Below are 15,783 nucleotides of genomic sequence, written 5' to 3'. Positions count from 1 at the left end.
GGTAAGAACGGGACGCCCTGAAGCGGCCGGCCTGCCACCGCCTGGTCTTGGAAGAGCCAGTGTTTACTGGACTCCAGTTGGTGCCACTCCACAAGCGTGCGTAGCTGGGCAGCCTGAACATATAGTGAGGTCAGGTATTCCTACTCCGGCATGTGCAGGAGGGAGCGTATCAATCAAATGCTTAAAGCGCGGGCGGCGGCCATTCCAAATATAGTGAGCCAAGTCTGACTGCGTCTTTTGGAGCCATCCCGCTGGCTGGCGCAGGGGAAGAGTTTGGAAGACATAAAGAATCTGCGGCAACAAGGTCATTTTGGTGGCCGCTATGCGGCCCAGCCAGGAGAGCGTGAGGTGTTATATCTCCTAAGTTCCTCGTTAAGATGCGAGCTGAGCCGCGTGTAGTTGGCGTCTGCCGTAGCACGCACAGTCGGCGCCAGCAGGACCCCCAGATACGGAATGGGAGAGTCAGACCATTGTAGAATGAACTTTAAATGGTGGCGAGAAATACAACACAGTGTCTCGACCACAAGCAATAAACACTTCTCAGCTACACTTATTGCTTTGTCAGCTACACTTATTGCTTTGTCACTATTTTACTGACATGGCCGATATTTTTATTTGCCCTGTCTGGTTAATAAAGACAAGCATTTGCAATGCAATAGGTCTCGCATTTACTCAAGTTTGAGCTATTGACATTGCAAATGATAATACCTTTTTATTTTTATTTTTGTTTTTAATCCTAAATAAAAGGCATAGTCCTATACAATACCAATAGCTTAAAGTTGCGTAAATGTGAGACCTATTGCATTGCAAATGCTGGTCTCAGTAAAGGTCAGAGCGTGAATGATCTTGTGGGATAGATAGTTCCTCTGTCTGAGATCGGAGCCAGATGTATTCATCAGGCAGGGCTGTTCCAGCTGAGCCCCAGAGAAATGGGAATGCACAGAGGTTAACGCTGTTCTTTGAGGCCTTATCTCATAAGATCTTTGCAACCTAAGGGGGCCTCACTGCTGTGTAAGCCAGGAGCGCTTAAGATCTCTGCGGCTGAGGAGGATAGGCTAAGATGAGTTAAACTGCGTGTGAAGAGCAGAGTTTATAAGATCAGCATCTGTGGAACATTAGAAACCATTTCTACTGTTGTATCTGTCCAGTAGAGGAATGTGTACACGTGCTGTCAGATCCGTGTGAGCAGAGGGACAGCACTGTTGTCAAAAGCCTGACTCAAGTTTCAACATCTGTGTACACTGAGGGACAGCTCAGCTGTCCAACTTGTGAATGTGTAAGACCACTAAACATGTATTAAAAGCAACACCATGGCAACAAAAAACAAGTAGGCAGAAGTGATGCAGACACACTTATAAGGGCGCTGTACACACAGAGTGACATACACACAAACTCGCATGCAGGGGACGTGCAAATACGATGTCATCTACAGACAAGAGGAGATTCATGACACTCGCACAAGTATGTACAAAAATAAGTCAAATGCAGAGACGTTTCTACAAACATTCCACAGAATTGTGCACTAACATGCAGACCGGCACTTATTGTAGAACAGGAGCTATCAGGAGGCCACGTCGCCCCATAGAGATACGCGCCTTCATCGTTATCATTGCGGCCAACGCTCACTAAATATAAAACCGCCTACCACCGTTGCCACAAAACAATCATGATAAAAAGGCTTTTTCTGCTTTTTAAAGATACGCCTCTATTACCCTGATAAACTGTGCATGTTAATTTCAAACATCAGCTCCACCAATCTGGCAGTTTAACTGGCGCTTGAACTACTAAGGGAGCGCTTACTATACTGTGGTGATTATCGTCTCATTCATACGACCTCTCGTGCTTTTAAGAACCACCCTGTACAGCCATTAACTTGGTCACGTGAACTTCTGGTGAAACTTCTCCAAGTTGTTTGTTGCAAGCAAGAGCGATTACAGCGCCACTACTCATTCAGCTTACGAAGAACACGCCTTTGAAATAAACCCTGAAGTTAAATTAGATTCGCTAGTTGCCGGTCTGCAGGCTTATCGAGGTTGATTATATGATGGTAATTTCCTGATGACGACACCCATTGTGTCGAAACGCGTTGAAGAAACCATCACCATTTAATCCTCATTATTTATCAAGATATAGGTTTCATGTGTATTTTTGACATATTGTAAAGTGTTATTGATTTTAAACTAACTTGATTTTCTTATGGAAATTATTAAAATGTGTTAATTTTTTTTATCTTTTTGTTAAGTTTTATTCATATTTTACTGATTCACATTGCCTCGTCAAATTACATATTGCCTGGGATTGTTATTTTCATTATATGTTTTACCAGGGAAGGCTTGCCGGGCCGCTAGGGAAGGCTTGCCGGGCCGCTGGCGGCCCGCGGGCCGTACTATGAGTACCCCTGAGTTAAGGAGAGCCAGACTTGTGGCTGATCAACAAATGTGGATATGATGCAAAGTTGTCCATTAAAGTGAATAAATGGAATGTTGGGGATCAGATCCTGGTGAAAAAGGCAAGACAAGGGTGAAAGGTGACTGTTGCCTTTATAGGCCCTTTCATCATAACAGCCATAAAGAAAAATGGTATGACCGTGAATGCTGGTGGTATTTGGATTATGTCTAGACTAGTCGATATGCAGGAAGGTTTCCTAAAACTAGTGTCCATGATGGGAATGGTGGTGGGTCTGATTAGTTATGTAGACCCTCAATGAGATGTAGGAAATTACCTGCTAAATTTGAAGACTACACGGTGTTATTTACTACAAATTTCTCCCCTTGCTAAGTTTCCTTTTTCTTTTTTTTTTCTTTAGCTGTGCTTGTTTTTTTAAATTTTATTTTCTCTAAGTAAAGGGGATGTACTGTAATTTACTTTGCCTTTAAGGCCACCAGCTCGTGCCTCGAACGTTGGAGTCTCCATGGGAATGCTGAAGATTGATTGGAATATTTGTGAGGCTGGCTAGCAATACAGTCGGTGGTGCTGAAGCTGAATTAATTCTTTTGAAACTGACCATAAACCGTGTGTTAATAGTATCTAGTAGAGACATATGTTAGTTGTGGATTCCTTATCTTAGAATTTCCCCCAGGTATTAGTCTGGATCCCGAAATTGGTTTTTCAGCAGTACCCCTGTGCATCGGTAGGTGCCATGGGTCTGCTCCCTGTCCGTCGGCTTCTTGAGCACCGGTATGAAATCGCGTGACCTACATAGATGCTGTCCATGCAAGCGAACGTCCATTTTTATCACGACGTTCCACACCAGAAGCGCAGAGCCATGAAAGACACTGACCACTAGTGTACCAAATTAGGGCCCTGCAAAGGAGTTCCTATCCCTGGAAAAATCAGTTCATAGAGCAGGGAGGATGGGTGGGGCGGTAAGGAATCTACAACTAACATCTCTACCAGATACATCATTACCGAAGGAAGTAACTTGTTCATCTGATAGACTGTTAGTTGTAGATTCCTTACCTTAGAATAGATACCCCAGCAATACCATCCCCGGAGGAGGGTCGGAGAACCAAGATCATACCAGAGTCCTGGAGGAACGAACAGGCAAAGTACCAGACTTGGCTGTCCAGGCAGTAGTGTATGGTAAATGTGTGCAAAGATGCCCATGTTGCTGCCTGGCATGCGAAGGAGTGGAACTGCACGTGCTAAAGCTGTGCTGGCTGCTGTCGCTCTGGTGGAAGAGCACGCAACCCCACAAGAGTCCTTCACCAAAGCATAGCATGTTTTGATGCAGAAGACCACACCTCTGGGGATGGACGGTCCGTTTCTTACCAGCCTGACCTTTCTTGGTACCCACATATCCAACGAAGAGTTGAGTATCCACCCGGAAGTCTTTTGTGCGATCAAGATAAAAAAATGAATGTTTTGAGTCCAGATAGTGGAGTTTCTACTCTTCCTTGAAGGGGTGTGTGGTGGGTAAAAGGCGGGCAGAGCTAGATTGTCCCACATAAAAAGGCACAACACCCTTATGAAGGAATTAAGGTTTTGTCCGAAGCACCCCTTTATCCGGATAGAAGAACAGAAAAGAGGGCTTAGAAGATAAAACCTGCAGATTGCTCACCCTACGAGTTGAGGTGATGGCAACAAGGAAGGCAGTTTTTAGTCAGCAGCCTGAGGGGACAGTTATGAAGAGGCTCGAAGGGAGCACACAAGATAAGTGATAACCAGATTTAAGCCCCATTGGGACATTACAAAAGGAGATGGAGGGAACAGATGAGTAAGGCCCTTAAAGAATCTGTTAACGATAGGAGATTTGAGTAAAGACCAACTTGGCAGACGAAGAAAAGCGGAGATGGCTGCAAGATATCCTTGGAGTGCCCAAAGCAGATCCATGCCGGGCCACAGAAAGAATCTACAAAAGCTCAGAAAGAGTAACAGAAAGTGGGTCAACCACCTTTGCTGTGCACCATGCAACGTATTTGTTCCATCTACAGGCGTATACCGTTTTAGTGGAGGGATGGCTGGCTGCCAAGATAACATCTGACTTTGGGCAGAAGGTCGAAAGCTGTCAACTGCTGCTGCTCAATCTCCATGTAAGAAGGTAAAGACTGGAAAGGTTTGGATGAAGAACCGTCCCCTGCTGCTGCGATAGAAGATCCTGCTGATGGGGCAGTCTGATCAGAGGATCAATGGCAATGCTAAGGTTGGGGTACCAATCTCTTCGTGCCCAATCCGGAGCTACAAGAATGAATTGAGCTTGGTCAAGCTTGATCTCCTTGAGCACTCTGGGCAGAAGTGGTATAGGTGGAAAGGCATGTAGGAGGTAGATGCTCCACTCACAGCAAAGCGTCAACGAGCGAGTGCCATCTTAGAAAGACATGCAGTACTGCTGACATTGCGCGCTGTCTTCGGAGGCGAACAGATCTAACCAAGGATCTCCCCACTGCTGAAAGTCCTTGCGCCTCTTCCGGACTGACAGCTGAGTTTGTCCGCCCTGGCATTCAGGGAACCTGCCAGGATTTGAACCACTAGAAGTATGTCCTGATGTTCCAGCCATGTTCAGAGGCGGAGAGCCTCTTTACAAAGGGTCCACAACCCCACCCCACCCTGTTTGTTGCAGTATACCATGTGGCGGTGATTTTGAACACCTGCAACACTTTTCCCTTGAGAGAGGGAAGGAACTCTTTCAGTGACAGTCTGATAGCCTAGAGCTCTAAAAGGTTGATATGGAGACCGGACTCCGTCTGAGACCGGACTCTGTCCTTCTGTGATCTAGACAGTCTGAAATATTCCCCTGCTGGGCCCATTGGAACTTCAGGTCCTACTGTACATCCGGCATTTGCCATCTGACATGATCCACCAGCAGGATGCATGAGTCCCAGCAGCCTCAGTCATTCTCACCAAAATCCGGGATAGATGCTAAAACATCGGTATCAAAGCCCGAATATCCTGGACTCGCTGCTCGGGAGGAAAGGTCCAAAACCGCACTGTATCCAAAACTGCCTCGATGATGGGGAGCATCTGAGAGTGAGTCTGTACGACTTTGGCACGTTGATTGTGCACTCCAGCCAATGCAAGAGGTCTGCCGTAGTCTGGCGGTGGTAGACGACAGCCTGGGGCGAGCCCGCCTTCAACAGCCAGTCGCCGAGATTGGCGAAGACTGGAACCCCTGATCTGCGTAGAAGAGCTGTCATCACCTTTGCGAACAACGAGGGGTACTGTTGAGGCCTAAAGGGAGCACGGTGAACTTGAAAATGCTTGTGGCCCGCTGTGACCCGGAGGTAACATCTGTGGGATTGCAGGATGGGTATGTGATAATAAGCGTCCTGCAAGTCCAACACCACCATCCAGTCTCCTGGGTTGAGTGCAGACAGAATTTGGGCTAGGGTGTACATTTTGAACTTCTCCTTCTAGAGAAAGGAGTTGAGGGCCTGGAGGTCTATTCTTAAACGCATATCTTTGTTCTTCTTCGGTACCAGAAAATAGGAATAACAACCATGACCTGCTTCTGGCACAGTGACACTCTCTATAGCTCCTTTTCCCAAGAGAGACAATACTTCTTGGCGGAGTAGTACCCAATATTCCTGCAACATGCAATCATAAGAAGGTGGCATGGAGCGAGGGGTAGTCTCGAAGGGGAGGGAGTAGCCCCTTCTGGCTATTTTCAGAACCCACCTGTCTAACGTGATGGATTGCCAGTGGAGAAGGTGAGGGTGGATCCTGCCTACAACTGGCAGGTGATGTGCCTGGAACATTGGACTAGGAAGGTTTGGAGGCAGTGTCAGAGGGGAAATGGTGGCATGACCGTCCTGCTGTCTCCCTCAGCCACAAGGATGCTGGGCCCATATCTGTGGCCATGCAGGTGCTGGACAGCTTGGATGACTCTGTGGCTAAACTAGACAGGATGTGGAAGGGTGCCCCCTCTGTATCCACGAAAGGCAGACTGAGGTGGATGAGGGGTAGCTGCAAGGCTCAAGGATCTGGCCACAGCTCGAATTCTTGAGGCACTCCAGAGTTGGGTCTAACTTGTCACAGAAAAGCAGAACAGAATGTGCCTTTTTGATGAGGATTGGACTACCAAGCTCTCAGGGGAGGGGTGTTGGGTCAGGATCACTGGGTTGCCCGTGGATGTGGTGGCGGGCAATCGTCCTATCCACAGGAGCCCCTGTGCTAGGCTTGGATCAAGTGCCCAGACGAACGAACGTCCTAGAGGGTTTCATTGAATGGGAAAAGGGTTTCAGAAGAGGAAGTCACAGGCTGAAGCAGCTCTGTCAGGAGCTTTGTCCTAACTCCCACCGTTGGGAGCTCGAGGCAGAGGACGTCGGCTGACCTCACCACCACAGCAAGGAAGGCTTCCTCCTCCATAGCCACGGTAGGGGGGGAAGCAAACTTGTGTTAGTGGATGTATCTAGACCACTGGCATCACTCAAGTGTTTTTGCCAGTCTACTTCCTCAAGCTGGTCAGTTAAAGGGTCCAGCAGCCCCTCCCAGTCCTCAGCCTCCCCTTCTGGCCCAAAGGAATGCCAGGTATGAACACATGAACTTTGATTCGGACGCCGGAAGGAACTTTCGTCCATCTTGCTCTGTGTCCACTTCTGGGATGAAGATGGGGTCGGACCGGGGGCACGGTGACGCCGGGAGCATCGTAGTCTAGATCAATATCGGGGAAGGTAGAGTGAGATTGACTGGTGGCTATCTGGCTGCAGGCCTGGATCCACAGGTACCTGCCCGGGCCTGAGATACCTGCGACTAAGTCCCAGGCCCTCCGACTGATTCCACGGAGCCCGAACACACGCTGGCAGAGCCAGGCTACCCAAGGATTAAAAGAGAACCAATGGCAGACTCCAGTGGCCGCACCTCTTCGCTGTGTTACCCAAGTAATGGTTAATGGTATGATAAGAGTTGGTGTGCACAATCTGCTCAAGCACCCGCCGTTGTGGGATGCCAACTGCTGAGCAGATATACAGTACTTCATGAAAAATGGAGTAGTGCCTTTCCAAGTATGTATTTTTCAATAATACAGCTCGATCAGTGTCTTTGTGGAAAAATAAACCTTTATTTAAAAAAATCCATAAGCCTCAGCCACTGAGTTTTGTTCAAAAGGTATAACTTAGTCAGGCCATTCTAGTTTATCGGCGAGTAGTAGCAAGTATTTCACCCGATTTGAAGTAGGTCATACGGCCCTGACTAAGTTTAACCTAACCTTTTGAACGAAACGCATTGGCTGATGCTTTGCACAATCTTATGGATTTTTTAAATAAAGATTTACTTTTCCACGAAGATCGAGCTTCATTATTGAAAAATACTTACTTGGAAGTGCACCGCTCCATTGTTCATGAACTACCCAAAGATGAGGTACAAGGCCCCACAGAATTTCTGAATCTGGGCAGAAGACGCTCTGTCTCCTGTAAAGGAAGGGAGGCTCGTAGATGTCTCAGAAGTAGGCGCCAGAGAAGGAACCTTCAAGCGACGACGCTCAGGATCCCATGCCACATTGGCTGACCGACAGGGAGAAGTTAAAGAATGCCTGTGCTTCAACTTCTTGCGTTTTCCTGACTTAACCGAAGACCTCCACAACGAGTTCGAATGAGAGGAGTGGGGTCTGCGACCGTTCTCAAGAACTAGGTGTTTCATGACTCTGGAAAAAGCCAACAAAAGTTGGAAAAGACTATCCAAAAAAGAGCTAAAGGGTAGCCCTCTCCGGATCTGTGCATAAGCTGGGGCAGAAAAGGAAAACTGGCATCAGCAGGCATTGGCGGCATCTGTGTAGGTCCCGTTACATCACGACGCCTGATGCAGAGCCGACCAATGCCACCTAACGATGCGCAGGGGCACTGCTGAAGAAAAATCTCGATCTGGACTGACGCCTGGGAAAATTCTATGGTAAGGCATCTACAACTAACAGTCTATCGGATTGGTTATTCAGTTAACGACCATCGCTGTAACAAAAGGTCCTATTCAATATAGTAGAGGTTGGGTTTCCACCTTCTAGGGTTCTTGACTTAATCATGTGAATTACTGATGAAGTCTTGGGTTTTCTTGGAATGATCCAATTGAAAATTGGCTTAAACTTAAGGTATACAAGTATGAATGATCATTTCCTTCAATAGGTGGTGGGTCAAATAAATGGCAATTTGTCGCCCCAAAGATGGTTCATAATGTAGGTTTTTTTTGTTTGATCTGTCCACATGCTAATAAAATCCCCACCTGATAATCTTGTTAATGCATTTTTATTTTTGTAGGTCATTCCCTTAAGAATCTGGAACCAGAACAGGTGTCCATTTCATTCCTGGCTTTAGGAATGGGTTTTGCTGCATTTCTGAATAATTCAGACAACCCCCTTGAAAATCTCAAGTCTGAGGTAAATTATCTTAAGAGGATGTTCTAGGTAAGGGGTAATGTGGCTCCATTTATGAAAACATGTTTAAGCTGACCATGTGCTCAGCCCCACAAAGTAGAGGAGGTTGCACTTATGGGTATATTTATTTAAAAGAAATGACTTACAAGTAGCTAAACATGAAAATGCTATGATCCCTCAGGTGACCTCTGGGGGAAAGGGGGGGCTCATTTAGAATTTGGCAGCTATCCAATCTGCTCTATTTAGTGTGTACCCATGTGTTCAATGGGTACATTGAGTATACGCCTTAAAAATGGCAGACAGAGCATCTGACAATTTTTGAACCTCAAAACACTAATTGACCCCTTTTAATTGGTCTAATGTCCAGTTCCAGAAATAAAATCATTGTGGTGAATATACATATTGCAAGAGAGGGGGCAATAGTGATGGGGATGTTACAGTGGATAATCTGGAGGGGCACTGAAGATTTGTGGAAGGCGGATTTGAGATTGGAATGGTGGTAGGAAAGTGATCGAGATGGGTATGAAGTTTATAAGTCAATTGTGGTTGATGTAGAATTCCTATGTAGTGCACAGTTGGGATGTAATAAGGGCTATTAGGGAGATGGTACCTACATGGTGTTGTTCAAGAATTGGTGTGTAGGTTTAGCGACTGGAGAAGAGTTTATGGTCTTTTAATGGAACTTTGTTGTATTGGCCCCATGTTAATGAGCTGGGTGATGGGTCTTTCTCTGACTAGCATCGGAGTAAAAAAGTCAACCAAGTAGACACTATGGAAATGAGGTGACAAAGTCCTTGGCCAGAGAGATTATTTTTAAATCTAATTCGGGATTAAATCATGACTCTGATGGTGGTATTGTAAAATGGTTAAGAAAGTTGGAAAGCTATGTACATAATGAGGTTTTAAAAATCTAGACAGGTGCCATGTACGGGAAATGTATTTCTAAAACGCTGCACTCCTAGAGAGATGAATGCCTAATTAAGATTTTTGAAACATTGAAAGGGCAATATGAACACCTAGGACTGAGGTGAATCTCCCTTCACTAGTGATGAAATGCAAAAGACCACTTCTCAGGCTTGGAAATATGGGGTTTGCTGCCAAGTATCAAGTGGAAGTAGGGAGGCTCTGAGAAATCTGCCTTTAAGTTAGACACCCTGTGACTGTCGCATTGCAGCGCTAGACTGTGATTAATAATTACATAATATATAATCATGCAATGTGTTGGATAATAGTAAACCTACCTTTTAGGGGTGTAGGGTCAAACAAAAGTAAGCATCCCCCAGAATAGGTGAATGCAATAGAAAGGAAGCTAGAGGTATAGGCCCAACAAGAGGCAGTGAGTGAAATCAGACCAAATTTAGGAGAACCCATTCAAGCAGATGATAGAACACAAAGCACTTCCTATCAGGTTGCTGCTTTGATGGTCTTGGTGTTCTGAGTAAGATTATGGACCAACGAAACTCCGATTCAGTCAAAAAAGCAGTAGCTGAAGTACAAATCCTTGATAAAGGAGTAGGAGGAGCAGTGTGGTTCAGGGAGGTCAGGTAGTGGCTGGTAAGACTGGGGTTGGGGAACTTGTGGGAGGATTCCAAATCCATGTCGAAAGAAATTATTTCTCTTAAAAGCAAGATTCTGGAATTATGTTCAAGTTTCTTGTTTTAATGCAGTAGTATCTTGCACTTTAACGGATAGATTTTTAAATTGCAAAACATCTTTCCAGTTTGAGATCTTTTATGGATGAGATCAAACCTCCTTAGGTGCATGCACTTTATTTGCAATTTAGGTTTGGGACTTTGCCTTTGAACCTTAGCAAGAGCAAACTGAAGCATGCTACTGTAACCCCATTGTGCGCCGTGTGTAGCCTTAGTTCTGAATCTGCTGATCATTTTATGTTCTTTTGCCTTCTTTATGCACAGATTAGACAAAGGTGGATACTTCCGGCATGTCGACTTTCATCATTGACACTGCCATTAGAAGCTCTGCGAGTGTTCTGATCTGACAGCACTAAATGGCTAGTTTTTCCATTAAGATGATACTTGCTTTACACCTGGGGTATTAGGACTAAGATCTTATTCGCTATTGTGTAGTATGGTAACATGAGTGCTCTTTATGGAATGCTACAGATACTATAAATTGAGCACAGTACAAGTGTATAGATTAGGCCATAGGATCATAAGCCAATATGCCCCTAGGATTAAATGAGGTTGCTTTTATAGGTAAATTGTATTTGAGTATAATGCTTTATACTATATCTATTTTTTATAATTATGATGTATTTGTCTAATTTATATTGTATAATATATTTTTATGGAAGTATGTTATGTATAATTTATGTAAATAAGCCAATATGCCCCTAGGATTAAATGAGGTTGCTTTTATAGGTAAATTGTATTTGAGTATAATGCTTTATACTATATCTATTTTTTATAATTATGATGTATTTGTCTATTTTATATTGTATAATATATTTTTATGGAAGTATGTTATGTATAATTTATGTAAATGATCTCTAAAGTAACTACTAAAAAGACTGTACGTATCCCTTTCACAAGGATCACATCTACACAGGAGGTAGTTCCCTTAAGCTCCAGTATTTTTGTTTTTACTTTATTACTATAGTGCTGCCTTTGTAGAGCTTGATGTGAAAATGGGAGGCTTCCAGCCAGAGCATAGGGCACGTTCCAACTTATCAGTTCTTGTCTCCTGCCAACGCTGTTATAAATTCCTTGGTTTATCGAATTAATGTGTTTCACATCATATCAGCAGGTCACATGTACTCTGAATATAAGCTCATGAGGGTGCTCTCACTTGGAACCCTCTATGACATTCCTTCTTTCTGCCCTTATTTACTTTCTTTCTGCTTTTCTTTACCCTTTCTTTTATTCCCTTTTCCCTTTCTTTTCTTTCCTTCTATCTTTCCTTCAAGGCATCCTTTAATGTTTCCTTCCTTTAGTCTTGTTTCGTCAGTTTATTTCTTGAATTTTATTTCATTTTCTTCTTTCTTTTCCTTTTTTCTGCTTTTTTCATTTCTCTGCTTCTTCCTTTGTTTCCTTCTTTCCTACTTTAAAAAGCCAGTCGGTCTGGCCTAGGCTACCAATAGTCTGTTAGCCTAGACCTATGGTTTTACCTACAGGGTTTTCAGCCAGACTCAGTCCATTAGTCTGTGGTTCTTTCATCTTTTTCTTCCACCAGCTCCTGCTTTTATCAAGGGGCAATGTGTCAAGCCCATTTGCCTTTGGTGGTCTACTATGAGCAATCTGTGAATATTTTTGGGATCTTGCCTTTTTCCCTGCTTCTTTCAGTCCCATCACCACCACCTCTTGGGTTGAAGGTATGGATAGCACTTGGTGCTACGAGAATTACATCCATCTTTGCAGGCTTATCACATTTAAAAGTACTTTCCTTTAGCATGGAGTTTATAAGCCCCATCCTTGAAATTCATTTATTCCTGATTCTTATTTAGAAATCTGTCCTGGTTAATTGAGGTTAAAGGTTTAAATAACTACAAAACTACAATCCAATATAATTCTATTTTGGAATTAACGTCTTTTGGACACCTATTTGTCATGAAACATAAAATTAGCTGCAAGGCATAACGGGTTCTGGGAACTAAATGTGAAATGCTGTGTCAACATTGATAGCCTTCTCTTTTGCTGGAAAATGTTGATGACACCCTGAGAAGGAAACTTGAACTGAAGAGCGTGCTTTGGCAGGTTCAGACTGTTTTGTTTTCGTTTTCCCTTTCCGCAGGTGTTACGGATTCTGAGGCAAATCGTTTCATTGAAGCAGTTTCTACTAGTGGAAGTCAGGTAAGCCTTCCATCTGTTTAAGCAATGGATATTTGTTTAAAGATTTTTTTCTTAAATGCCTGATCGGCTTTTAAATATATTGCAGTATATTCTTCTCTGCATCTGTTGCTGTACAGATGTGACCCCTGTCTTTTTAAGTCGCACTTAACTGTTCTTGGCTACTTAGTTGCTTCTCTCTTAACCTAATTAAATAAACATAAGAAGGACCCTGAGAAAACCAATTCAAAGGTAACAACCCACCAGGGGAAGAAACGTACTATGTAACATGAAAAGGATGTCCCAATTATCAATGAAAATAGGACAAAGGTTCCAGAATATAGAAAAGTTCCACCCACAGAAAAGCGCAGTTGAATTTCATTATTTATTTTTCATTATTCAATTTTGTCATTCTCTTTTTTTTGGGGAGAAGTAGAAAAAATATAAAACAGAACACATAGATAAATTCATTTACAAAAAACATCATAATGACCTGATATCCTCTAAATAGCACATACAATTTCATAAAACATAGGAGAAAAAAAACAGCCCATAATTTACAATTTACAATATCCCAAAAAATCTACAAATAAAGGTTCACTATATACGTTCAGCAGCCAAGAAACAATCACATAAAAACAAACAAAGTCCAAAATACATAAAAAAAATAGAAAAACATCAGACATTACAAGCAACAAAGAATTAAACAAACTCTAGCATACAACGCGGAAAAGCGCCGACGCACGCTTCGGAAAGTACCAAGGACGTTTGTAAAAATTCCTTCATCAGGGCGCACATATGTTCTGTAAATCATTCGTGAATCAAGAATTGGTCATCATAAGATTGAAATGTAAACAAGTGTGAACATCAGGGCTGAAGAGACTCTCTGTGGGGTAAAATAATGTAAAACATTTTTCAAAAATCAAGAGCAGCAAAAATTGCGGTCAACCATTGAGCAAAACAGTCACAAAAAACCACTTCAGCATACATAGAGTATATAGGTGACTCATTCATCAATCACCATTCCTCACACCTTATATCCCAAAAAACAGTGTCAAGATAAGTAGGAAGTATTGCTGTCCATCACCAATATCATGCAATACAAACCTCTGTCTGGGGCAAAAAAAGCTCTTCCTTAGTCCACAGTTCAAAGAGATATTTATCCAATGATAAACAGCAATTCCTAAATAGATGAAGCCAAATAGTAAAAAATATGAGACTAACATGAGAAAGAAAAAATTGTCTCTGGGAATAACGATATTAAAGGATAACCACTGTAAGCCCTTTGATATTTCTAGACCACAAGATAGGCTAACGAGCAAGATAGAGAAAGGGGTAAGGTGAATTAAAAAGAACTGTAAAACAAACACTAATTACAAAAGGGAAAAGGGAATAGATCCAATCCGATGTCCATTGTAGTCGGGCAAGCAAGATGATAATCTAATAGTAGGCCAATAGGGACACAGCCAGATCGAGTGAAGTATTCTTTAAAAAAAAAAATAGGTCCTTAAATTAATCTGGCTACCAGCCACGGGTTCTCAGTCCGTGCGGAGATCTAACGCCACATAAAGCGGAAAAAAAGGAAACAAGGCCATGCTCTTATTCAATTACTGACAGTTAGAAATCTGTAAAGCATAAAGCACTCGATCGCTCACCTGAATAAGCACAAAACACAGGGGGACTGAAAAGATCTATTCCTTTGGTAGTAGATGCCCGCAAATCACAAAAATAAGTCCATAAATTTCCTTCGAGTCAAACCGGAACCTAGGTAAAGAGTGCCAAAAAAATCGAATAATGAAAAATAAATAATGAAATTCAACTGAGCTTGGGTGGAACTTTTCTATATGTTGGAACCTTTGTCCTATTTTCATTGATAATTGGGGACATGCTTTCTCTTCACCTCCTTGAACCTACGTCTTAGACAGTTGACTCAATAATAATGTCCTTCAACTAAATGCTGTCTAGCATCTGAAGAATCTCTTAAAAGGTTTTGAAAATTATCCTGTTATGTGCACCACTACTATCAAGCAGTGGTCCACTCTGGCCTTAAATTTAAATGTAAAAGGCTATGTGTTATGGTGCATACCTCTGTAGCATGTCAAGTTGAGTCTAGCATTGGTCCAAAGTAGGGTGTTATGCTGACTGCAGTGAGTGTAGCCACTCTGATACTCCCTACATTCTGTAGGTATCGCTTCTTTGTTTGTCACCTGGGTTTGATATCCTGTGGTTTAATATCCAGCAATGATTTAGAAGTCGGTGGTTAGACTTTTATGTTCGCAACTTCACCTTCCTATGTCACCAGTATCACCTTTCATTATGAGCACACACTTATAATTTTTAAACCCAAGGACGATGTCGCAAGTTTTGTGTGGACCAGGACATTTGCTTAAGTATCTTTAAATTTCCTTGGATAGTATTACACCACCTGTTCCCTTCCAAAAGAAGGTCTAGGTACTGTGTTCAGTGCATCAAACTCACTTCTCACCCGGTTTCAGGTATTTATACAAAAAGTTAGAAAGCTACATGTCTATTTGCGGTGAGGTTCTGTGATTTGATAATGTTTTCTGCAGCATGACTATTTAAGGTGTCCATTTAGTTAAACGTTTTGCATGCCAAAGAACGGACAGGTAGTAATCTTGATGTGAGGGCAAAAGAGTTCGGGTTCAATGAAGTTTCTGATTGACTTAGCTGATTGACTTTTTTGTGAGGTGTATGAGAGTTTGGTTGTCCATGAATAGAACTTTGGCAAAAAGCTACTGGTTATCTAGAACCATAGAACCATTGAACATTTAAGGTGGTATAGTTTGTGGACCTGTGTTTCTCAGTCAAATGCAAGAAAGTGGTCAATATCAAAGTCATCTGAGCGTACTTACTACCTTAAGAATTGTTTTGTCTGCTTTATTGAAACAACTAATGTGTCTGTGCTGTGTTTCAGGGACCTGATGTAAGCATTGAAGGCAATTATGTTCAGAATTACTCCTTTAGTTCTTTTTCTGGCAATTACTTAGTATTATCCCAAATTCAAGAGCCTATCCCTGTCCTTTAATAATTTAGCTTATATAATTCCAGCTCAAAAGGACCCCTTACCACTGTACTTTGTAAAATACTAATAAAAATGTTGTGATGAGTATTGTGCTGCTCCCTTATTCGCTGAAAAAATCAAAGGTTACAGGGACGTTACAGTTAGGCTCAGATTTCACT

General features: G+C 42.8%; 1 protein-coding gene across 4 annotated transcripts in view; it reads left to right on the top strand.

The window, feature by feature from the left end:
* LOC144826600 (uncharacterized) overlaps positions 1-15,783 on the top strand; it is a 497,905-nt gene that overhangs the window by 335,198 nt on the left and 146,924 nt on the right. For all 4 annotated transcript variants that reach the window (XM_078685107.1, XM_078685106.1, XM_078685105.1 and 1 more), the window contains 2 exons: positions 8,682-8,800; positions 12,548-12,606. In XM_078685107.1, the coding sequence (XP_078541233.1) occupies positions 8,682-8,800; positions 12,548-12,606 (178 nt within the window). The remainder of the gene's footprint in view (positions 1-8,681; positions 8,801-12,547; positions 12,607-15,783) is intronic.

The sequence above is a fragment of the Lissotriton helveticus genome, chromosome 3_2, assembly GCF_964261635.1.
Source record: "Lissotriton helveticus chromosome 3_2, aLisHel1.1, whole genome shotgun sequence".
In the NCBI taxonomy this organism is placed as follows: Eukaryota; Metazoa; Chordata; class Amphibia; order Caudata; family Salamandridae; genus Lissotriton; species Lissotriton helveticus.
Note: the sequence above shows the minus strand (reverse complement) of the source record. Positions and strands in the feature narration are given on the sequence as shown.